This window comes from Lycorma delicatula, chromosome 8, assembly GCF_047948215.1.
Source record: "Lycorma delicatula isolate Av1 chromosome 8, ASM4794821v1, whole genome shotgun sequence".
Lineage (NCBI taxonomy): Eukaryota > Metazoa > Arthropoda > Insecta > Hemiptera > Fulgoridae > Lycorma > Lycorma delicatula.
The window spans coordinates 14,601,629-14,627,170 of NC_134462.1; the positions used below are offsets into that span (position 1 = coordinate 14,601,629).

At 30.1% G+C, this 25,542-nt stretch overlaps 1 protein-coding gene across 1 annotated transcript in view; it reads left to right on the forward strand.

Annotated features, from left to right (window-relative positions):
• LOC142329131 (gustatory receptor for sugar taste 64f-like) overlaps nt 1–23,258 on the forward strand; it is a 30,548-nt gene extending 7,290 nt beyond the window's left edge. The window contains exons 2-8 of the mRNA XM_075373466.1: nt 4,483–4,629; nt 10,999–11,094; nt 15,082–15,344; nt 17,169–17,317; nt 19,843–20,008; nt 22,313–22,405; nt 23,121–23,258. Of these exons, the coding sequence (XP_075229581.1) occupies nt 4,483–4,629; nt 10,999–11,094; nt 15,082–15,344; nt 17,169–17,317; nt 19,843–20,008; nt 22,313–22,405; nt 23,121–23,258 (1,052 nt within the window). The remainder of the gene's footprint in view (nt 1–4,482; nt 4,630–10,998; nt 11,095–15,081; nt 15,345–17,168; nt 17,318–19,842; nt 20,009–22,312; nt 22,406–23,120) is intronic.
• The last annotated feature ends 2,284 nt before the right edge of the window (nt 23,259–25,542 follow it).

Sequence of the window (25,542 nt, forward strand, 5' to 3'; positions counted from 1 at the left end):
TTTACGTGCATAGTACTGCAGATGAACTCTAGAATTTATTGTTATAAATTTCTGTCTTGTTAAATTTACTCACAATAAATGTAAAAATTAAAAAAAAAAAAACAATAATAAATGATATATAATTACAGCATGTAGTATTTTTCTTTTAGTTTTCAATGATGTAAGCAATATAAAAAGTAAATATACAGCAATACAATGTAGTTTAGAAATAATTAATGAGCATTTTGTTGTGTTTTTGTCACACTTTTAAGAACTCAGATCTAATCTCTTGTCTATTGATTGTTTTTTTTAGTTTTGTATTTCCATGATATTGAACAGTATTATTTATTTTCAAAGTAAAAATGGAAAAATAAACAATCCTTTATAAGATAAATGAACTGTGAATACTGTTCATAAATGTTAGTTTGAATTTTTTTATTAATATGTACTTTTGAATGTAAACATTCATTACAAACGTATTATGTATTATCAGGTTTTTTTTATTCAGTTACATTTTAAATTTATATAAGAATAGTAAAACTGAAATAGATTTTTTTTTTGTTTTTTGTGGCAACTTATAGTGAAGCCAGAAAAAAATAGAGAACAGAATGCAGTAAACATTTATTCATAGCTGGAAATTAAAGATACTGGTTTGCATGTAAAGTTGCATATATAGTACAAATATGTACAAGAGATCAAAGAAATTTACATCAGAGATAAAAATTCTAAGTATTTATATTTTAATATATTTAATGCACATCAAAATGTTTATATGATTTTACTATAAAAATATGGATGCTTTCCAATATGTATTGAAAAACACAAAGATTTTTTTGCTAATTTTTAGAATGTTGGATTATATTTAAAATTTTTTTAATTTATTCAATGATGTCATTGTTTATTTTGCTAAAAATTATGATAAAAAAATATTTTGATCAGCAGAACAAAATTTATTTTTAAAAAGTTTGAACTTAAATAAAACCTATTTTTTTCTAAATGCATGAAAATATGGTTCCAGTGATCTGATTCCACAAAATAGAATGTACTAATAATTATTAATGAATTTTTGTGTTTTACAAAACATTTATTTTAACTTATAATTATTACTCCATACATTAAAAATTACAAGGCATAAGTAAAAATGCTGATGGATTGTTTAGCTTTCCGAGCTTTGCCCTTATAAACTTTTATTTCAAATACGGCATACGGTTTTTAAATATTAATTACTTAATTTAGATTGAGTAAAAAAGATCAAAATGTTCAGTCAAGTAATTTAGTCTGTTTTGATCTTTTGATAAAATATGTTTTTACCTTAAAAATTGCATAGAATTAAAAGCATAATTAAAGAAAAAATCTACTTCTTAGTAAAAATTATTGGTCTCAGTTGACCCCCTTGCTCAACACCTACCTCATAATATTTTCTAGAAAACCAGGAAGAAAAAGTCTTTTAATATGTGGTACAGATTCTGAAAATTATATAAAAAATAAAGAAATGAAAAGGTAATAAAATAAAAATTTGAATGCATCTCATTTAAAAAAGAACAAGATTGTTCGATCATTTTCCGAGGTATCTGGGATTAGTCAAGTTAGTTCTAGAAGAAAGTGTAAGTAGTAAATATGGTAAAAGAAGTCAATATTAGAATATGTACAACAGCTATTGCTTCCATTGTTTTTCACCAAAGAACCTTTTCCATATTGGCCATTTCATAAAATCTGGCCATAATGATTAAGGATGAAAATAAAATTTTGGCATGAAGATTATTTGAATTCCTTTTTTAAACAACATAAATAACTTGTGTCTTTGACAGCAAATGTGTTTCTAGTTTAACAAAAAGCCCTCTTATGAAATAATAAGGAGATAAAAAATATCATGTATTATATCTAGGTTGGCAAGTAAGTAATTTCAATTTCCAAAAATGGATAGCTTTATACTTGTTTTGAAGGACTTTTGTTAATGATATGATTTTTTCTTTTGACATTTGGTGAAACTGTTAATTTTTGCATACTTTAGAAGCAAATTGCCTGTAATTTTGTTTGGACCTGTCAGTTTATGATCATTAATTTTAAAACACATTTTTACTTTTTTGTTTCCATAAAGGCAAGAAAGCTGCTGAAGCTCACAAATAGATGTATGAAGTTTATGGTGTTGATTGTGTAACAGAACGGATATGTTAGAATTGGTTCATAAAATTCAATTTTGGAGATTTTTCACTCAAAGATGACCAACTTTCTGGTCGACCTACTGAAGATGATGTAGATGGCAGAGAGGATAAATGTATCACACAATTGAAAATCACATCAAATGTCTTGATATTGTTAAGACGCTTGATATTTGAATTTCACATTAATTGAAAGAGATTCACTTAATGCAAAGAATAAATATTTTTATTATGCATTTCAAACGCAATGAAGTCTACCCTTTTTTGAAACAAATCATCACTGTTGATGAAAACTGCAATCTACAATGATCGAAAACAATCATGGTCCAAACATGATCAACCAGCACAAGCCACATCGAAAGCTGAATTGAATCAAAAAAAGATCATGCTGTTAATTGGTGCGATTACAAAAGTGTTGTGTATTTTGAGCTGTTTCCAAGAAACCAAATGATCAATGTTTACTGTCGAAAACTATTGAAACTGGAGGAAGCAATCGAAGAAAAATTGCAAAGGAATCATGTTTCACCAAGACAATGCAAGACCTCACACATCTTTGGAACTCGTGAAAAATTATTGGAACTTGTTTGGAAAGTGATGTCTCATCCCCCATATATGAGATCTGATCTTGAACCATCAAATTACTAATTGCTTCGAAGTTTTCAAAAATTTCTTAATGGTAAAACTTTCACTAATAATGATTACCTGAAATCACATTTGGTTCTGTTTTTTGCTGATAAGGACCAGAAATTCTATGAGTGTGGAATCACAAAATTGCCTAAAAGGATCAGACAAAATGGAAAAAATATATAATCAATTAAAGTTCATTCTTTGTTTAAAAAAAATTGAGTTTTAATTTACACTAAAAACTCATAACTCTTTGTAACCCAATAGATATTAGCAGATGCTAGTGGGTATTTGATGGTGTAGATATAATCTGTTATTTGTTGCTGCTTGAAACAATACAGAAACAATACTAGCACTCCAGCACTCAGTGCTGGAGTGCTAGTATTGTTTCTGTATTTAATATAGAAAGTTCTTGTAGCTCTCATAGAAAGTTCAATCCTAGTTACAAATAGCTATAAAATTCATCATGCATCAGAAAAAAGTAACTGTAATTGGGTGTATCTAGTTAAACCATAAAAAGTATGTATCAATAAACACCATAAAAAATCTGTTAAAATTAAAAACAAGTTTTTGAAAAGTACATGGACTGTAATTTTGTTTCTTGAAATGTTTTATTAAAATGCAAACTAGATATCTATCGATTGTTATTGTTGGATTTTATTTGCTATAGTCCTAACAAGTAAATTTTATAGATCTTTTCAGTAGCCCAAAAGCTTTCATATTTTATCACATTATTTTTTAATATTAAGATAACTGACATTTAAATTATCTATGATAAAATCTTTAGCTACTGGAAAAGTAAATCATTCTAATGATTTTTTCCAGTACATCAACATGATTCTACAATTATTGAAACTGTTTCCTATTGTTTACAACTTACCTAATTTCATCAGCCCCCTTCAATACTTTGGTTAATTGGTACATGATCAACTTTGTTTACACAATTTGAATGAATAATGTTGCCTTTTACTCCTAATGAATTGAAAAAATTAGTGTAAAGCACTAAAACAACTATTTATTTTCAGCAGTCATTGATAAACATTTCTTGAAAAAGGGTATTAAACATCAAGGGATTTATAATGATTCATAAAGTTAAAATAAATTAAAAAATATACTACTACACTGTAGGTAATATAATATGGGAATGCTGCACTTATTAAGGAGAGTAAAAATACCTTTAATCCACTGAACTAGGCTTTCAAAATTAAATTATAAGTGATTTAAATGTAATAAGAGATTTAAACTGTAGCAATAGGTGGCAATTGTTTTGATCAATTATGAAAATACACCAGGCTGAATAAAATCAAACAGGTAAGTAAAAAGGATGATCTAGTCCCTTGGAACAATAATACATTACCTATAGAATCTGATATGAATTTTTCTGCTTTAACCGTTGTCCATATCTTTGTTCAGAATAAATAGAATAAAATCCAGCAAAAATTTTAAGTTAAAAAGATTTAAATCATTAGTTTCATTTAAATTTGTTTAAAATTGATTTACCTATTCTGCCTGATTCACGAAAAGAAAGACAGAATAATACAAATTAGAATAATTAAGTTTTATTAGCTTTGGTTTTAATTATATTCTAAAAAATTATGTTTAGATTTCAGAAAAAATAAAAAGGATTTTTTAAGCCAATCAGATAAAAATGATAATTTCCATACTTTAGTACGACCAGTTTTATTTTTAGCCCAGTGTTTTGGTATTTTTCCTGTTGAAGGGATACTGAAAAAAGATTCTGCTGATATTAAATTTTATTGGACAAACTATCTTACATTATTATCTTTGTATCCATTTATTGGAACATTTATGATGACAATATTAAGTGTAAAATGGTTTTTAAAACACGCAACTCTTCTTCGAATTTGTAAGTAAAAATAATGGAATTTTTTAAGTTGACTGAATAAATTGTTATAATAGTTAAGTTTTTAATAATAAAAAACTGTTTTAACTTGGCAACTTAGAAAATTGTAGTATTACTGCAAAAGTACAGTATTAACTCCAATATTGTTGCAAACGTTATAGTAAACAATTTAGTCATTCAAACTTATAATCTATATATATATAAGTATGTATAGTTTTTTATATTATAATCTCATTTCTTTTTTTTTTGTAGCATCATTGAAAATTAATTGCACTGGAAGGAAATAGAATTTTATTAATATTCATTGATGGTAAAATCCTTTTGGCAGAAAATAGAAAATTGTTTGAAGTGAATAAAACAAATACTAGAGGAGAAATTATATTTAAAAATAATTAGGAATTAAAAAAAGTATGAAATGTGAAGGAAAGTAAAATAAAAACTAATTGTGCTTTGCCACCTTGAATAGATTATTTGGTATCTATTTTTTCTTGAATAGGTATTAAGAAAACATTTGGTTCAGTGACTGACCTTGTCTAGTAGCTAATGAGAGTTGTTTCCTTAAAGGAGTGGTGAATCTCCTTTTGGCATACTTTAGGGCTTGCTTTCCTTTCCACAAAGTTGTACAAAAGGCCAAACTATTGGCTAGATGCCTTCAAGTAAATCTCAGTCATATATTTTTTTTTATGTAACAAATGTATAGAGGGTGAGGGAAGTAAGGAAGACATCAAATGTGGTTAAATATAAGTAAGTACAGTAATGGAACACAAATATATTAGGAGGTACACATCCCCCTATTCATTGCAGAGCCTGGACATCATCAATTCCTTGCTGTTGGGTCTTTCTTATTATCGGATGGGTTTGTTTATTTAATGGCGGTTATATATTTATTTTATTTGTGGATGGAATTGTGGATTGCGTTCAAATACTTACAGATCAATTTAAATATCATTAAGTACTTAATGCCTAGCTGATGTTTGGATTGGCTCAACTCCTAAGCTCGTATACTGCTATGGAAGCTAATGGTTGTCTGATTTCATTAACAAGACGCTTCCATGCATGGCAATCCATGGTCGTTGTCCTGGCCTCATTAAGGTTTAGCCTGCAGTTTTTTGTATCGTCATCAATCTGCTTGATCTACATTCTCTTCAGAACTGTTTGTAGTACACTCCAATGGGTGGGTCATTCATGCTGAGAAGTTTGTATGGTAGTCAGTTTCCACTCATTCTGCAGCACATGGCCAAACCATCGCAGTCTTCGGTTTTGAATCTGTTCCTCGATTGTTGGCTGTTGATCCAAATTTCATATCTGATTGTAAAGTGAGACTCTGATGATCTGGCGTAAGTATTGCATTTGAAACACTTCAAGTTTGCTCAATGTCTGTCTTAAGTAGTGTCCATGTTTCTACTCAATACAATATAATTAGTAGGATCAGAGTTTGGAAACGATGAACTCGGGTCTTCAGCAAGATGTTGTTTTGCTTCCACAAGCATCACTTCAAGGAAGCAAATGTTTGACCAATTCAACTGTGAATTTCTGTCATAGTTGCTTTCTTCTCTTGGACCAGTGAGCCGAAATATTTGAAATTCTGCACTTGTTTAATTTGCACACAATCCAATTGGACAATAGCATGTGAGCCGTCTGTTGTTAGTGTATGTATCTTATCTGCATTTATTTTCAGGTCATAAGATTAGGTAATGAGGGAGGCTTCGAAAATATCAGTGGCTTCAGCATCACTGTCTGTGAACACGCCACTGTCATCGGCATACATCAAGTCAGTCAAAAAGCCATCCTCTCCAGACCAAATTCCTTTTCTGTCTGGAAAACTCATTGCATTATGTAGTTAACATGATGTTAAAGAGGGGGGAGACAACGTCTCCATGGTGAACGTTCGAAGTTTACCAGCTTGACTTGTTTCCGCTCATCTACCATGTTGAAACACTGATCAGATATCCACGGTCTCATTTGATGTCTGGTGGTTCCGCACACAGCCTTTGCATGATAACATCCGAGATCTTCAATGTCAACATCTTCAGTTTGGGCTGATGCTGCAAAACGGTTGGATAGTGCAAGCTGGAATTCTTACTTGAGAACAGGGTCCAGCAGATATTTCCAATCTAACTGACTATCATGATTGGAATTTGGCTCTTTGTAGTTGGAGTTTCATCACTCCATGCACAAGGCAATGGTCTGACCCACAGTCAAGTCCACACATTGAGTGGACTCTTTAAGTGATGATAGGAATCGGCAATTGATCAGGATGTAGTCAAATACAGCAGTCTTTACCAGCCGGGTTTCGCCATGTAAGCGATATTTCTGAGGATGCTGCAACTGGCCCAAAAGTGACTCATTGTTCGTTACCAACCAGTTCGATCAGTACCAATATGGGCATTGAAATCGCCGGCCAAGAGGATCACATCAGTCTGTGGGATGAATGTTGGAGCTGAGCATAGTAATCATCCTTGGCCAAGCCTGGACTGGTTTCAGTTGGTACGTATATGGCAAACATGTGGATATTGATGGTAAGAATTACCAGTTGATAGGATATTGGGTGAAATGAGATTACACTCTGGACCGCATGCTTGGCCATCTTGACTTCCGAAGAGGAGACTGTGCTATGCGACGGATCCAATCGTCACATGCCTCCGTAGCCAGCCCTTAGGGGCTTTACCGGAGGTCATTTTCAAAGCCACAAAACATATTGTAGTCTGGTTACAGTCAAGATGGTACGTATGACATTTCCATCGGTGTAAATGCCAGTCGGATCCTACAATACCGAACATTAACAAAATATAGTCTTAAACAAGATTACACCGATCGAGCTGAAATCATCACGGACTAACCCTAAAGGTTTAACATTACACCAACGGAAATGGAACTAAACATAAAGAAGAACTCGAACAAAAACAATTTGTTTTTGTTGCATTTTGCTTTGCAATTTCAATTGTGCCTCGTTTTGCAACTTCTCTCTAGCCTTAGCCTCCCTTATAACCTCCTCCTTTCGTCCGCTGCTATATGAGATGCTTCAAATTGTTCCGCTTTACTGCGATTTTCTCATCTCCAAGCAGACTCATCCTAGCTGCTCATATTTATGAGTCAGTCCAATTAACCAAAATTTTAATGTAAATCTTTTACAATACAATGATTTTTCGTCAAAACACAACACAAAGCAATAAAGTAAATAATACAAAATAAAATAAAACTAACCAATCACAATCTCAAAATGAACCAGTTGAAATTGTTGTAAATAAAGTAAATGAACCAATCAAAATAGTTAAAAAGAAAATAACTAATGGCAACCATCAGTGTCATTAGTTACATTTGTTTTCGTTTACTCTAACAACAAATTATGCAACTATAATATCAAATAAAAATTAAATACCACAAATTATCAAACTAAAAACTAAAACGTAAACGAAATAACAGACAGTCCAGCCCTAGGAGAATGGTTTAAAGAGATAAACCAGTCTCCCAAACTATTCGTACAGACAGTCTACAAGCCACCGAAAAACCTAAATTCAAAAATATAATGAAGCAAAAATGATTAAATCTACATAAATCAAAACTAACCGAAAATATTTAATTAATAACAAAAGAACTACTATTATTATTAGACCATTGGCAAAGCTACCACAAACACATCCGATACCGCTGGCATCACGTGTTGCAGGCTTGGCCAACATGAATTCAATATCAGCTCTCGTTTTGTTCATGAGTTGAAAAGTGTCATCATTGGCAGATGGTGATGAAACAGCATTTTTCCGGATCCAGTAAGACGTAGTTGAGATAGTATAGTGCTCCGATAGTAATTTTGTAGTTTGTCAGTTTCTGGACAGTGATTTCTCTCTTGTGAACCTGGTGCTCAGTTCGTACATTCTACCCAGCAAAGCGAACCTCCTTTTTTGGTATGACCACCAAGGTTTTGAATTGGGGGGTGGTCAGTAGCCCATTTCTCACCAGCATTGGCTGCCTCAAATGCGGATCTGAGGCAGCCAATGCACCAGTATTGTAGAGTCAGGATGCTGGTGAGAAATGAGCTACTGACCACCCCCCAATTCAATACGCCAATGGATCGTATTGGATCAACAATACGCCAATGGATCGTATTGTTTGAGTTTGCAACTTCCATTGGTTTTGTGTCTGGTTTTCCCCGGTTTCCCGGTTCTGGTCGCCTCAGCAGGGCGACTAACTTTCTCCTTTTTCAGCAGGGCTTAGGACCGTACTTGACGGAGTTTAAATATCATTACTTGGGTTATTCTTAGGAGATTAGCAATGTATTTACATCTTTATCTCGATACGATTCCCCTTCAGTCAGTCGGCTGAAGGCGTTTTGGTGTTTGTGTCTTTCAATCTAGCAGGAATGCGCCTGACAGGATCATAGTTATTGGGAGTGCAATGCATTCCCTTCGCCGAGGAAAAAACGCCGGAGCGTTTTTCGGACAGCAAAAACTCAAAAAAAAGAGAAAAAAGATCTTCATCTTGCATAGGACAAACTGGGTTAGGGTGGCCGGGTTTGATGTCGTGGGATGTAGTTCCCTCTTTCTTCTTTGACTTGCCTATCTGTATTTTTGGTTGTAAATAATTATATAGACTGTTGTAACCGTAGAAAGACCTGTGAGTCCTGTAAAGGTCAACACAAGAGCAAAGTGCAGGCCTCTTTTCTCTTCCATTGGGTGACTGCTGGCTTTTTTCCATCTTCGCTACCTTCCGGCAGTCTTCATTATCTTCTCTAAATAGGATAAAGGATTATAGGATATAGGATACGCGAGGGTGCAGTGATCGCCTTGTGTGCGTTGTATGCAAGAAAATACAATCAACATTTTCTTCTAGAAGCATCTAGGAAGGTTTGGGGAGACCGCAAGGCTGAAAAAGGTGTCCTTGTTGTCACTGTACTCAAATCTCCAGTACCTGCAAAAAACATGAAACAAAGGAAGGATTTTATTTCCGGGAGTTGGATTTTTTCCATACATGTACCCATTTCACAGCCTCAATGTCAGAAGGAGATGGCTGATGACAAATCAAATTCGGTGGTATTCCCATACATCATGTAAAACAAAAAGGTTTAATTCTTACTTTCTGATCTTACCATTGGACATGGAGTCTTACAGTGATTTCAGTTGGCTTTATGCTCATGCATAAAAAAAAAAAACAGAGGGGGAAGGAACACCCGATGGCAAGGCTCCCGGCTTGGTCTAGGTTATTAGATTTCTCATTGCTCTGCCAATCATGGTGGTTCATCAAGTATAGCGTGAAGCATTTTCCTTACTTTCTGTGGGGTAGGATCCTCTCAGCAGATGTCCTGAGATGCTGGTGCTTGAACATGGCAGTCCTTGAGTCACACCCGCTTCTGAAATGGTCTTTATAATAGCATCCTAGTGTAATGTGGCATTTCTGATGAACCACAGTGCTCCAAATATCATCTGCAATGCAATGTTTTGGATGACTTCCAACTTTTTCTGGGGTTTGGAGACAATAATGCCCCCATGCCGAGTAGGCCTAGGTTAGAATTGACAGCAGATATAATCGGTAGATGAGTATTTTCATACCAATGGAATGGTGCTAGTGCGGTTAAGCTCTTGGTGTAGAGAGGCCCTGGCCGCCTTTGCCCTTTGGGTGACATAATTTATATACTCACCTAAGGTAAGCTGTTTATACAGGACCTCTCCCAGGTACTAAACTTTTGTTGCAAAGGGAATTTTCTCCACTGATGAGGATTGCTTCCTTAAAGGAGTGGTGAATCTTCTCTTGGCTTACTTGAGTACTAAGTTTTCTTTCCAAGAGTTATACAAAAGGCCAAACTATTGCAAGATGCCTTTGGGTAAATCTTAGTCATGTAATTTTTTTTGTCTAATAATTATATAAAGGATGAAGAAAGTAAGAAAGATATAAAATGTAATTGAAGGTATAAAGTGAATCTTTCTTTGAAAAGTATGTTATTGTAAAACAGAATTAGAAGTAATACATTTTTATTGCTATGAAAAAAGATAACAGGTATGGAATAAAGAAAAAAGAATACTTTTCAAATGTGCTATTACAGGAGAACATTGAAAATTATGTGAGTTGATAAAGTTAAAAATTCTAAAATGAATTGAAGAAGAGTTTTCAGCAGAAACATGTAATAAGAACAATATTAACAGGCTAATTTTTTTAGTCATCCAAGATTACTTAATTTTAAATTAGAAAATGGAGTAATGAATTTAGATGTATGAAAGAAAAATTTAGAGTTTATAATTAATTTGAAAATTACATCATAAAATAATACTGTGGGGTTAAAATATTAATATAGAAAAAAGGAATAGATAAGTACATTAAACTAGAAAATAAAAATAGTCTGTTTTACTTTCTTACGTACTTCGTTTTTAATTTTTTTCTAAGTGAGAATAAATTTCTTTGGATCGACTTGGATTATTTGTATATTGTTCATAAATCTGGCAAAAAAGTGGTCAAAGATATCACAAAAATGGATCAATTGTGAAATGATTACTCAACTTGGATATCCTCCATACTTAAAATTTAAATGCTATTTAATCACAATAATTTATGTATTTGTCGCAATAGGTAAGTACCAATTTATTGTTATTATATAATATATTGAAATTGTTGTTTAGGATGATCCTTACAGAAGCCATAAACGTCTTTCCACATCAATTGTATATCAAATCCTTTCATTATTAATAATCAAGATAATTTTTAAATTATTACAGTTTGTGTTCAGCGTGTTATAACGAGTGTTCCAAAAAGGACGCATCCCTAAATTTAAGAAGGTAGAAGTCATGCATAGGTAAATTTTATTTCTCCCTACATGTCAGTTGGCAACACAGTACACTGTTAGCAGCTTTTTTATTTAACATGTGGGACCACCGTTTGGTAGTGCTTCAAAGGATAAGATGAATGATTTGTAGCGGGTGTGAAAATGCCATGCCTGACCGGGATTTGAACCCAGCACCTCTGGATGAAAGAAGGTTAGCAGCTTATAACAATTGAAGTGTCTTTCTATCGCACTACTGCTATACCAATGTAAATTCATCTCTATTGTGTTAACGATGTTGTTTTCCAAGGATGAACGTGTGCTTATTGAAATTTATTGTGTTTATAAATCTTACGAAGGAGTGAATGATGAGCTTTGGATAAAATTTCCCAATTCTTCAATTCCTTATAAGTCGACAATGATGCGTTTGATGATAAACTTCGTGAGACTGGGAGAATAAATGATCGGAAAAGCATAGGTCGACCATCACTGTTAACATTAGAAGTTCTGAAGGATGAGAAAAAATGTGTTTGACTCGCTCACCCAGAAAATAGCTCAATAAGTTATCTTCACGTGCTGGGCTTTCACTATCTACAGATTTCAGGGTTACTAAAAAATTACAATCTTATACTTATCATCGGTGTCGTCTCCTGGCATTGTGTAGTAAGACCTACATTTTTTGACAACTCTGTAGACAGTGTGGTTTATTGCATGTTAATCTAACAGTTTATTGCCATGTTAAATTTACATGAAAGAGAATGTTGGTTCCAGCAGGATAACACAACGTGTCATACTGCTAATGAAACGCTGGACATGTTACAGGAATTTTTTGACCATGGTTTGATATCAAAAGGATTGTAGCTTCCAAGATTCCCAGATCTTACACCAGCAGTCGTTTTCCTTTGGGAGTATTTAAAAAGTGTAGTTTTGATAAACAATCCTCAAACATTTGATGAATTGAAGGCTAACACTGAAAGTGAGATTTTAAACATTACTGAGCAAACATTACGAAAAGTGGCTGCAAATGCTATTAAAAAGTGGCTGTTAAATATTACTAAATGTACAGATTTCATAAAACCAAAACCTGCATCGAGATTACAGGAAATCATTATGAACATCTATATTAACGTTATTAAGGTAATTTGAATATTGTTGTATAAGTATTTTACTAATATTAATATTTTTCTAATGAATTAACATTGTCAAATAAAGGGGTTGCGTCCTTTTTGAAACACTCGTTATAACACACTGAACACAAACTTTTTTTTTTTGTCTTCAGTCATTTGACTGGTTTGATGCAGCTCTCCAAGATTCCCTATCTAGTGCTAGTCGTTTCATTTCAGTATACCCTCTACATCCTACATCCCTTACAATTTGTTTTACATATTCCAAACGTGGCCTGCCTACACAATTTTTTCCTTCTACCTGTCCTTCCAATATTAAAGCGACTATTCCAGGATGCCTTAGTATGTGGTCTATAAGTCTGTCTCTTCTTTTAACTATATTTTTCCAAATGCTTCTTTCTTCATCTATTTGCCGCAATACCTCTTCATTTGTCACTTTATCCACCCATCTGATTTTTAACATTCTCCTATAGCACCGCATTTCAAAAGCTTCTAATCTTTTCTTCTCAGATACTCCGATCGTCCAAGCTTCACTTCCATATAAAGCGACCCTCCAAACATATACTTTCAAAAATCTTTTTCTGACATTTAAATTAATTTTTGATGTAAACAAATTATATTTCTTACTGAAGGCTCGTTTAGCTTGTGCTATTCGGCATTTTATATTGCTCCTGCTTCATCCATCTTTAGTAATTCTACTTCCCAAATAACAAAATTCTTCTACCTCCATAATCTTTCTCCTCCTACTTTCACATTCAGTGGTCCATCTTTGTTATTTCTACTAGATTTCATTACTTTTGTTTTGTTCTTGTTCATTTTCACGCGATAGTTCTTGCGTAGGACTTCATCTATGCCGTTCATTTTTTCTTCTAAATCCTTTTTACTCTCGGCTAGAATTACTATATCATCAGCAAATCAAACTTTAATAGTTTAAAAATGCTCTTGATTATTAATAATGAAAGCACGTTACAACAGGATTATGCATTATATATTACAGTATTAAGTATACGGTGGTACACTGTGGTGTTTGAATAGTAATAACATTATTAATATTGGTCTCGGGGAAATGATCTAATCTCCTATGTCATATACCAGACCCATTTCATTTCATTGTTCTTCCTAGGGCTGATGATCTGAGGCTCCCCAGCATTGGTTCTAACAGAAGGAGCAAGATCCATTGATACAGAAGATTAGGATGAAAAAATAAAAAAATTGACAAGAATTCATTAAATTCTTTATTTCATGTGTCATTTTTGATACTCAGCCTTGCTGCAGTTCCCCTATTAACCCAGTTGAAAACTGGGTAACCAATCAAAATGGAAAACTGAGTCTGTAAACCAACAAATATTTTGGCAACAGATGCTTGTAAATTTAAAAAAAAAAATCAAGAACATTTACTAGCATTAAAAAAATCATGTTTATATTACAAAAAATAAACAATATTTTTTCAAATATGAAAAATATTTCAGTATTAAAAATCAATAATAATTGATTTAAATGTCTTACACTTGACAAAATACATCCAAACCGTACCTTTACGGTAAACTTATACACTTTAAAAGCTGTTTCTCACAGTCCAATCATAAAATTTCCTGTCCATGATATTCTTCTCATGTGAACTCCTTTTATTCAAAATAAAATTCTCAGTTTCATTTTGTTGTATCATTCTAAGACACCCTCTTGATCTTTGTCTGGAAAGAACCCAGTTCCAGACACTCAGTGGAAGTCTCTTATCCAACCATCTCATGTGCCTAATACCACTGAAATTGGCCAGATCAAAGGCTTATAAAAGGCACCAGATGGAGAATTGATATCGAATAGCCAGCACTAAATTCTTGAATGGGACAGATCCTTCTACATTAGTAGTTGATCAGCTCTGCCAGCAAATCATGAGTTGGTTTGATTCCTGGGTGCATGATGGCATGCAGGGTTCAATTATGTTGCATAATGGAAAAGTGGGTTCTTGTTGCTTTAAAACAAAAATATTTCAGCCAAGGTATGGTAACCCTGACAAGTTCTGTGGTTCTCCAGATTGGAGGATGGAGCAATGGCCTCCTCCCCAATCACTGAAAATCTTCTTATGGCAATAAACATAACAATTGGCTTCAGAAAAAATATATTAAAAGATTAAAATATAATTAATGAACAAGTGAAAATCAAAAACAGCTAATATTTGGCTTTGGGAAGTAATAGATTACAATCATATAACTTCATATTTAAAAATATATCAAAATTTGATACAAAATATTAATTTCATTGTCTATCATGAAATAATATTAGGTTACCTAATAGACTATAACAGCAACAGAATAATTAACGTTATTTCAGTGAATAAGATATAGTATTGAACATGTTTAAACTATATCTATCTCAAAAATAAAGATACAGCATCTTCACTGTTTTAATTGATTTTTGTACAAAAATATCAGTTTTGGAAAAGCAGAGTTCTGTGAAAGCACTACACAGGATAAAAAAACACTAAGATGAACTATTTTTAACAAAAATTGTATTATACTGCTAGCATGCAATTTAATAAAATGTTAAAGAATATATCTTTCTTTATTAATATCTAATTATGTATTTCAGTGGAACATACTCTTGCTTTATCAAATGCATTAGAGCAGTCATGTACTTTTGACGACATGCTAAGAAATCTATGTTTTCAGTGGTTTCCCCAAGTATTCAGTTTAATTACATTTACCCCAAAAATTGGAATTCTAGTATTATCAGTCAATGCTGTATCAACATTTATTTTCAATTTTATTGATGTATTTATTATAATTAATGGTTATATACTGTGCCAACTGTACCATCAGTTCAATCTCAAACTAAAAACAATGGATCAGAAGGTAAGCTAACAAATAATTTAATGTAATTTTATTTATTATTATAATTTAATATTGAAAGTTTTATTTCAAATCCAAGTATATCTACTTATGTCCTGTAACAGAATTCTGAAACAGTTTTCCTAATGCTTTCTTTTAGTAAACAAGTCCATAATCATCCATATATTTTGATTTCTTATCTAATATTATTATTCAACTATTTTCAATTTAAACAGAAAATAACTTCTTTAAATCAAAAAATGAAAATCTTGATTCTGATATTTATGATCTGATAATAAATTTTGATTACTAATATTTTATAAGATAGGTGCGTGTGTTAAAATTTAGAGTCAGCCATTTTTGATGAACACCTACTCAATGCTTATAATTTTGTGCTGATATATCATCACCTTTGAAAGCATAATCCTTTTAATGGGTATATCAAAGCCCTTTAGTAATGTGTATAACAAAACAATTTTGGACCTTTTTGAATTCAAAATTGTTAGCATATTGGAGAAAGTTATTTTTTCTCTCCTGGTAATTGGTTTTAACTTATCAGCTGAATGGTTTTCTCTATTTTTTATTTTATTGCAATGAAACAAGTTTTTCATTAATTATCACTATGATAACCTTTTGAACTATTTAAAACTATCAACTCTTTAAATGACAAACTGAATAAAATTTAGTAAACACTTAGTTTTAAAAACTTAAGACATAATGATTTCTCAATCGCTCTTGCAGCCATTTTCAGTGACTGGAGCTGCTGTTCTCATATTGGTGTAAGCCAATATGAGTGGTTTTTTGATTTGGACTCAGACATGTATTAAGGAGGTGGTCTAAGGTTTATTGATTATGTTTAATCAATTGTGTTCATTCAGTATATTATTGTATGTTTGCATGTTTCATAATCTTTGATTATGTTAAGATATCATTTTTTATGTATGTAGGTTTTTGAGGTTTTGTCTTTTTTTGTGATGTTGCCAGTGTTGTAGATTTGTGATTTGTATGTGTGAGATTGTTGGCAAATATTGAATCCATTGTTGATCATCGAAATGTTTCAATGGAGGGATATTCATAATATCTTCAAATCTGGGTCTTATGTGACCAAATGAAACATTATGTGGTCAAAGCAGTTCAATTTACATATTCAGGTACACTGTATTTGTCTGGTGATTATGTTTTACATGTAATGGTTTGTTTTGTTTTTTGTTCTGAAGGGTTGTACTCAGGTTTTTTTTAAACTTATGAACTATTCTCTGAGTTTCTATATTATGTTAGTGTGATCCATTTTTGTTTATTTTGTGTGGGAATGTTATATCTTGTAGGTATGTGTTATGCATGTTTGTGTATTTTACTTGTATTGATTTTCTCTTTGTTGTCTTGAGGTGACATGGTTGCATTGAGTAGTCTGTGAATGACACTTTTAAAACCATATAATTTATGTGAGGTCAAGTGGTTTTAGTTATTGAAAATGATAGTATTATCATTTTTTTCTGAACATTTAAAAAATGTACTTAAAAAATTACAAGTTTTGTTATTAAAATACATACATTTACTTTAATTATAGATATACTTTACTAGTGAATTTCAAAATACAGGGAAATGTTTCTAAATATATTATATTAATCATGCTGACACTTTAATGATTTCAGAGACAGGAGGTTTATGTATGATATGTCAAACATAAACATTACCTTTCCTTCTGATAAGAATATAACAAGTCTGATCCTAATTAGTCAATAGAAAAATATTAAAATTTTTAGTTGTGTTTATTGTTATAATGTTTAATACATTCATTAAATTCAAATTAAAAATATATTAAGAAAATAATTGCTTTTTTTTCTTCAGGTCCAGTTTTATTGGCAGATTAATCATAGAAATTACAACATTATTAGAGAATTAGCTAATCTTATTACTGAAAGTCTATCTACCTTGTTATTTATTTCATTTATTCAGTCAATTATAACCATTTGTTTTCAGTTATATTTTAACTTAACGTAAGTAATTAATTAACATTATACAAATACATCTAACTTACTTTTGTAAAAAGAAAATTTTAAAAACTAATAATTTTCTGACTATATGGACATACACCACCAGAAAATCTATCTGGACTATTCCTTTAATAGAGGTATTATATTTCAGTTGATGAGATCTTGTATTACATAATTTTAACATTGTAGATGACGTGACAAGTCATTTACAAAATCGTATAACTTTAAAAAAATAACAAGAATCCCATGCTAGGCTTGATAGGGTAGATGAGAAGAATAAATTATTGTAATGGAAATTGTTCTCCATTGCCTTTCAGACATTCAACTTTCCTAAGTGATACTTTAACTCTTTTCACCAAAAAGGCATGCTGAATTATGAAAATTATTATTCTCAAACAAAGCGACTCTGACTAATGTCTCTAATACTTGTATTAGTGATTTTTATGCATCAAACCTGTAAGACAGAGAGTGTGAATCAAGAAATTAATACCATCCATCTTTCTATTGTGAAAAAAGTATACTCAATGCTTTGATGTTAAGGAAAAGTAAGATCTTTTTGAAGTATACTCGTATTTCCCTATATTTAAAACGTGAATGATTTTTACATGTGCAGTTAAAACAGTATAAATCACATTTTTTCATTCTTGTTTACGAGTTTACTTATTTAGCAACCTTTCTCTCACATGTGATATAAGTGAAAGAAAGTGATTATAGGAAGACATGTATTTTTGTCTTATGCCTACAACTATAAAAAGTTTTTTTAAAAGCTACTTCAGGTAAAATTTCTATGATCTAAAAGTGAAAAGAATATTTATTTTAACGCAATTACAATTAAGCTGGCTATGAATGTGATAATTAAAACATGTTAATAAAACATTTTTTATAAATTCATTCCATTAGATGATATTGTGACAGTGGAAAGGTAATCCTTTATGTCATCAAATGATATAACAGAATGCTTTGGTAGACAAACTAACCCTAAAAAAGAATGCTTAACTAATAAAAACATGTTTTTAAATTTAAGAAATTAAATACTGCATTCTTAAGTAGAGGTGAATGGAAAGCTTCTCTCAAAATTTGGAAATTCATAAAATTTTTAAACTGTGTGTATAGTTATAAAATTACTTGTTTCTGCTAACTTAGAAATAGGATTTTCAATGTAATTCTAAAATAAAATTTAAGTAAATGTTTGTAGCCTCTTGTTAGTAACTTATGATATTAATTTTCATCAAGTATTCAAATTTTGTTTTTCCCAGCTAAGAAAGTTTGTATTTAAAATATCTTGGAAAATGTCAAATTGTGCCGATATAATGGAAAAAGTGTAGTTTGTATAAAATTGAATGTGTATCCTTTCTCAAATGCTATGTTTTTAATATTCAATCATTAATAACCATGAAGTTATATGCATAAAAATTAAAAAGTATTCAATCAATGGATAACATTACATATATTTCTTCTTGCATTATCACACTTTTAGTCCATTTAAATTTTGACCTTCTGAAAGTTTGATTTTAGTTCTGTATCAGGTGTTAACTCTTCATGTTTCTTTCTTGATAACTTTCTTTTGGTTGCAGAGACTGCCTCTACACCAACATTTCTTTCAGCCAGAAGATTCTGGATTTGAATCCCTTAGTAAAGCTTGTACATGTGATCAAATTCACTTCTAATTGAAGAAAAGCAATTCTAATTGGGCTTGCAGGCTGTTATTACAAAAATAATAAATAATTTGAATTTTGTTATCCATGAAGTTGTATTTAAAAATTTAGTACACTTTATTTTAATGTGAAATTTATAAAAGGTTACTTCTATCTAAGCTTGCCTAAAATCAAGTAATATCAAAAAATCCTTGATTTAGAGTAAAAGCTGACTCAGACATGAATAATTTTATAACTTTCAAATCATCAAATCAAAATAAAGATTACTATCAGTTTTTAATACTGTTAAATATGAATAAATGAATATAATAAAAATGCACATATTTCCTAATTCTTGACATTAATTTGCATTTTGGTGATTAATATTAAATATTAATCACTATTATATAATCAATATTTTTAATGATATTACTGCTTGAAAAACTTAATTGATCTTCTTCATAGTTGATAGATTCATTGTGGATTGTGAATGGTAGTATCTAATCTCTAATTTGTGGTTATTGCTTTGGGTGAATTCCTTTTCATGAATTTTTACCCTTGTGTGATAATGCTTAAAAGACAGAATATTTATAAAATGGTATGCTGGCTATACATTTTCGGATTCTGCTTGTAAAACTAAACAGAAAATATCCTTTGGAAAAAAGTCAATTTCTCCTTTGTTCTCCCACTGTCCACCATTTTGTTATTTTTGTGTAAAAATTTATATCTTTTTATTTGCACATCTTTGGTATGCCTATCTTATTTTACTAACACCATTAATAACCTCTTTTGTTTTATACCTTCAATGAAAAATATTATGAATAGGATTAATCATTATAATTTAATTGAAATAATAATTCTGAAATAACCATGATTATGAATTAATATTTTCAGACCTGATGAAAGATCTTTAATTGGTAAAATTTACTACGTACTGTCACTGTCTTATTTAATAATAAGGAGTACATCATTATGCATTGTATTAGGATGGGTGGCTGAAGAAAGTTCTAAAGCAAAAGAAAAACTTTTTTCAGTGCAATATGTTTCTTATACCTCTACGGTAAGTAAAATATCTAAAACTGTCATTTATGGTTACAACTCTGGTGAAATTCTTGAAAAGGGCCTTGTTTTATTTAGTAATATATAATTTCAGTCACCTTATGTCACTTTTTTGGATAAAATAACTTTGTAAATAAATATTCTAGGATGCAATACTGATCTTCTTGGCATAATAGTAGTAGTAGTTTGTCTTCGTTTTTTAGGTGGAGGGTTCCAAGTTTGAATCTTAGTCAGGGTTGGTATTTTTAAGTGTGATATATTCTCTCTACCACATTCCTATTCATAAAATTTAAAAATAAATGGTGAATTTATCACCAATTGTAAGTTTCAAAACATCTTTTTACTTCCTTGTACGAAATAAAGGAAGTATTGTGATTGTGAAAACTTTCGGGTTTCAGATTTCAGCGGAAATATTCATTTTGACCATCCCTGAATTCATTTTGACTAGTTTCAGCGTGACATCTGTGGGTATGTATGTATCTCGCATAATTCAAAATGTAACATCTAGTTGTGCACCTTCCCTTTTGATTGCAATCGACTGTACCAAAAGTGTCCAAAAAGTGTACAAAACATTTTGATTTTGGACTTTTCCTTAACTGCAGCAATAATCCCTCATTGAGAGTTTTTCAACTATATATCAAAGTGGTACTTATTTTCACTGGTTCCATAGTTATAGCCAAATAAAATTTTAATTAATGAGGTATTTGGATCTATATGTGGAAGGCACATCAGTTCGAATCACACTTTTTTATTTTTTTAACTTTTTTTTAATTTACTATTTAAACTTTTTTTTTAAATTAAATACATTGATTTATTAATATATTCTATTATTAACCCATTATTAGTTTATTAACCTGTGATTGTAAAAAAAAAAATGTTACAATAAATAATTATTCAATAATAACAATAAAAAAAATCAGACGTTATTAGTGAAATAAAATTTTATGTACTTTTAAAAATGTGTATATGTAATTTAATAGGCATTATTACATAAGTGTATATGTAATAGATTTGGTGAAACATCTGATTATTTAATATTAATTGAAAATTATAATTTAGAATCATATTATTTTTGGATCTTCTAGTTTAATTTTATTTAATTATTCTGGAATTTCTGTTAAATTTTATCCATATTAAAGTTAACCTCAGAGTGACTGAAAAATAGACTCTCACAAGAGCAATATATACACTGAGACATACATGCCTGATCTTTAAATTGCAAAAATTCTTATTTTTTAGTTCATTACTCCTCTGATATTGTCGGACAATATTCTCCCTAAGTTGTACAAGGAAGTCATGTAATGTCCACATCAGATTTTTTATTTATACTTTTTCAACATTGTTTACTGGTGTTAGGTTAATAATCAAAATTACTATCTCGGTTTATATTTATTTATTGTTCATTGAATAGACCTATTTGGTTGTTCTTGTTAATAAAATGTACTAAAATAATTTTTATGAACACCTTCTAAGGATCTTTACATTATTAATCATAAATTATTATTATTTGTAAATTTATTATTTTTTCAAGTATGAATATGAACTTTAACTACTTTTATTTTTTATTTTTATAATTGTACATTTTGTAATATTGTTCTGATCAAGGTTTTGTCATGGTTTCCTTAATTTTCCAGGCAGTTGCTAAAGTAATTTTGTTATTTTACCCTTGGAGTAGCACATCTATTCGTTCTTGACATGCATTATATAATACATAAGTATTGAGCAGAAATTTATTTATTTAATTAGAAAAATCTGATGAGACTACATTCCCCAATTAAAAACCCAGATTAGTCAAGTGTACAACTGGCATAAACATAAAAACAAAGAAATAAATTTAAAACAAGAGATAGATAAATTTCTGTAAATTTTTATGATACAATATTCTACATGTAAACGCAGTCTATTATTTTATAATCAACCAAATGTAATAAACTCTCGAGATATTCTTAATAGAACTTTGTTTTTTAAAAATTGATGTTAAATTATTACCAAAAATTTTGGGTTGCAAATGTTATTGGGAATAACAATTTTAAAAGTGCATAATAATACTGATGAAAATTTTAAACACTTCCTTGACATTTTATATTTATGACTTACTTCATGTTAATTGAAGCATGATGATTTATACAGGAGAATATTAGAAAACCTTTTAAATAAAAAAAATAGGTACTAATCTACTTATGTACATTGCGAATCATTTGTTCTATAATCATACAAAATAAAACCTTATTATGATCTGAATACAAGTTATGATAATAATTAAATTATTTGTAAACATTAATTTTGATATATTTTATTTTAACAGATTGAGAGATTTGAAAATGAACTTGCATGTCAGCACCACACTTATTTTAATGGACTGGGATTTTTTATTGTCACTCGTAAAACTATTATAATGGTAACTGAGTTTAATAAATAAATTTATTCTAAGTAACATAACGTAGTATGGAAATGTGATTAATATAATTAAATAAATCTTAGTCAAAATAAATAATAATAACCTCTTGTAACTTTGTATTTGCATTAATCATAAGTATTTATTCTTGAAAAAATTAAGATTTTTAGAAAACTAAAAGGCTTAAATATTTACAAAAAAAAAGCTAACAATTATACTAAAAACTAGTTATAAATAATCTATGAAGATATTGATCTGAAGGGTAGATTAATCCAGAGAAATAATATCACCATATACAATTTAGGGAGTACTGAGTTAGTAGACATGATTGAAGAAATCTTCCATGTTACGTACTAATTTATCTACATATACCATAATAGCTAGATTCCCTGGAGAATAACAGTAATGTGTTAACAACTGAAAATGTTTGGCTGGTGTCTTCCTGATATTAAAATACCATAGGATGTCAGCCATAAACTGTATAAATGTGTGATTATCATCTAATTATCTATATTATGATTATCATCATGCTCAACGTGAGGTTATTGGCAGAGTTCAAGGTTAGGTTATATGTTATGTTAAAATTTTAAAATTATAAGTAGCACTGAAATAGTTGTGATTTAATATATCTTCTATTTCATATTAGCTAAATATATGCATATATTTGTTTAATATAAATTACATTTAAAACAATAATGGTTAATTATTTATTTTTCAGATAATGAGTATTATAATCACCTATCAAGTCATGATGCAACAATTTAATTATGCAATGACAGATCCTGAAGATGGTCAAGCTTCTATTTCAAATTCAAAAAATTGTTCCAACTATAAACTGAGTAGTGTTCCGACATGATATCTTAATATTATGTTAACATGTTTAAATTTTTGTGCTTGTATGTGGGCAGTTGTATAACAAAGGATGTTTATAACATTCTATCATTATTTGTACTAATACTCATAATAATCATATGATTACATATCCTAAGGAAGATGATTACACATTATGTCCATTCTTCTCTAATGCCAGCAAAATTTTTAATATCCTGATCACTATCATTTCCTTTTAGATTATCTACGACTCTACTTTTTTCTTCTACTCTTCTTGATGAATTTTCTTCTAATCCTTTTAGCAGTACTTCAATTAAGCATTTTCTACTAATGTTATGTTTCAGCCAGATAAATTTCCTATTCTGAATTGTTCTGATCAAGCTACTATTCTGATTAATTTTCTCCATTACTTCATTTTTGTTTTAATTTGTCTACTTAATTTTCTCCATTTTCCTCTTATCTTAATTTTAAATGTATTTGTCCTTTCTTTTGTTTAGTATCCATACATCCACATCCACATCCACAAAAAAGTGCATTCCAAACATAATGCTTTATAAGATGCTTCTTCAAGTTCAATTCTTCCTTCCTTTATGGCAGATATTAATTTTCTTCTTGTTACTTCTGTTTTTTAACATTCATTTTCATATAATTCAATCTTACTATGTAATAAACATATCTTTCTGTTAAATGCTTTCTTAGTTCTTAACCATATACATTCTTGTTTTTACTTTGCTTTCACTCTTGCAGTCTTCTGTAAATTTGGACTTAATAACTGTACAGTCTAATATTCAATTCTTCCTTCCTTTATGGCAGATATTCATTTTCTTCTTGTTACTTCTGTTTTTTAACATTCATTTTCACATTTTTTTACAAAGCCTATAAAGAATTAAAGAGAGATACTAGGTGAAGAGACGCAAGCTATATTATAATTTTTCCTCTAAAAAAAAGCCCACTCTCAAATCGGAAGATCAGGTGAAATCACTTATGTACTTTCTTTTTCCTGTTTAGCCTCTGGTAATTACAGTTCAGATAATACTTCAGAGGATGAATGAGGATGATATGTATGAGTGTAAATGAAGTGTAATCTTGTACAGTCTCAGTTCGACCATTCCTGAAATGTGTGGTTAATTGAAACTCACCCACCAAAGAACACCGGTATCCATGATCTTGTATTCAAATCCGTGTAAAAATAACTGACTTTACTAAACTTGAACGCTGGAACTCTCGACTTCCAAATCAAATCACTTATGTACAACAGATTACAAACTTTACTTACTGATTTATAATAATTAAGAAGTTTGGATTACATGTGATCTAAGACAAATTACTGATCTTATTACATTGCTATTCTTATTCTTCTTTAAATAATCCCCTGAATGATATTAAACATATAAAAATAATTTTATAAATTAATAGAAATTAGATTAATACTTTATATTTCTAACATACTTCAATAAATAATTACAAGTCTCCTTAAACTTGTAATTGGAAACTGAACTCTTTGAAAAGATTGATTTTTTAGATTTTTACTGTAGGTAGAGCTCACTTTGAAAAAGTAAGCTTGAAAAGTAGCTTGAAAAAGAAAGATAACATGAAGAAATATATCCCCCAAAAAAAAACCACAAGAAGATGAATATGAATAAAAAAATTAAGAGGAGATGATAAATATAAAGAGGAAGAAAATATTAAAATCAAAGAAAGAATAAAAGGATTAAGAGAAGATGAATAAATATAAAGAGGAAGAAAATGTTAAGACCAAGGAAAAAATAATAAGATTAAGAAAGGATGATGAATATAAAGAAGGAAAATTTGAAAACTAGAAAACGTGTATACAAATTAAGATCAGAAGAATTATATCAAACCAAAGAGCGATTAAATGATTGGTAACAAAAAACATAAATGAAATGATGACCAATTCCGACTTGGGGAGAATATTGTTCGACAATATTAGAGGAGTAATGAATTAAAAGATAAGAATTTTTTGCAATTTATCAAAGATCGGACATGTATGCCTCAGTGTATATGTTGTTCTTGTGAGAGTCTATTTTTCAGTCACTCTGTAGTTAACTTTAATGAAGATAAAATTAAACAGAAATTCCAGAATAATTAAATAAAATTAAACCAGAAAATCCAAAAATAATATGATTCTAAATTATAATTTTCAATTAATATTAAATAATCAGATGTTTCACCAACTCTATTACATATACACATGTAATAATGCCTATTAAATTACATATACACATTTTTAAAACTACATAAAATCTTATTTCACTAATAACTTCTGATTTTTTTTCATATTTTTTTAT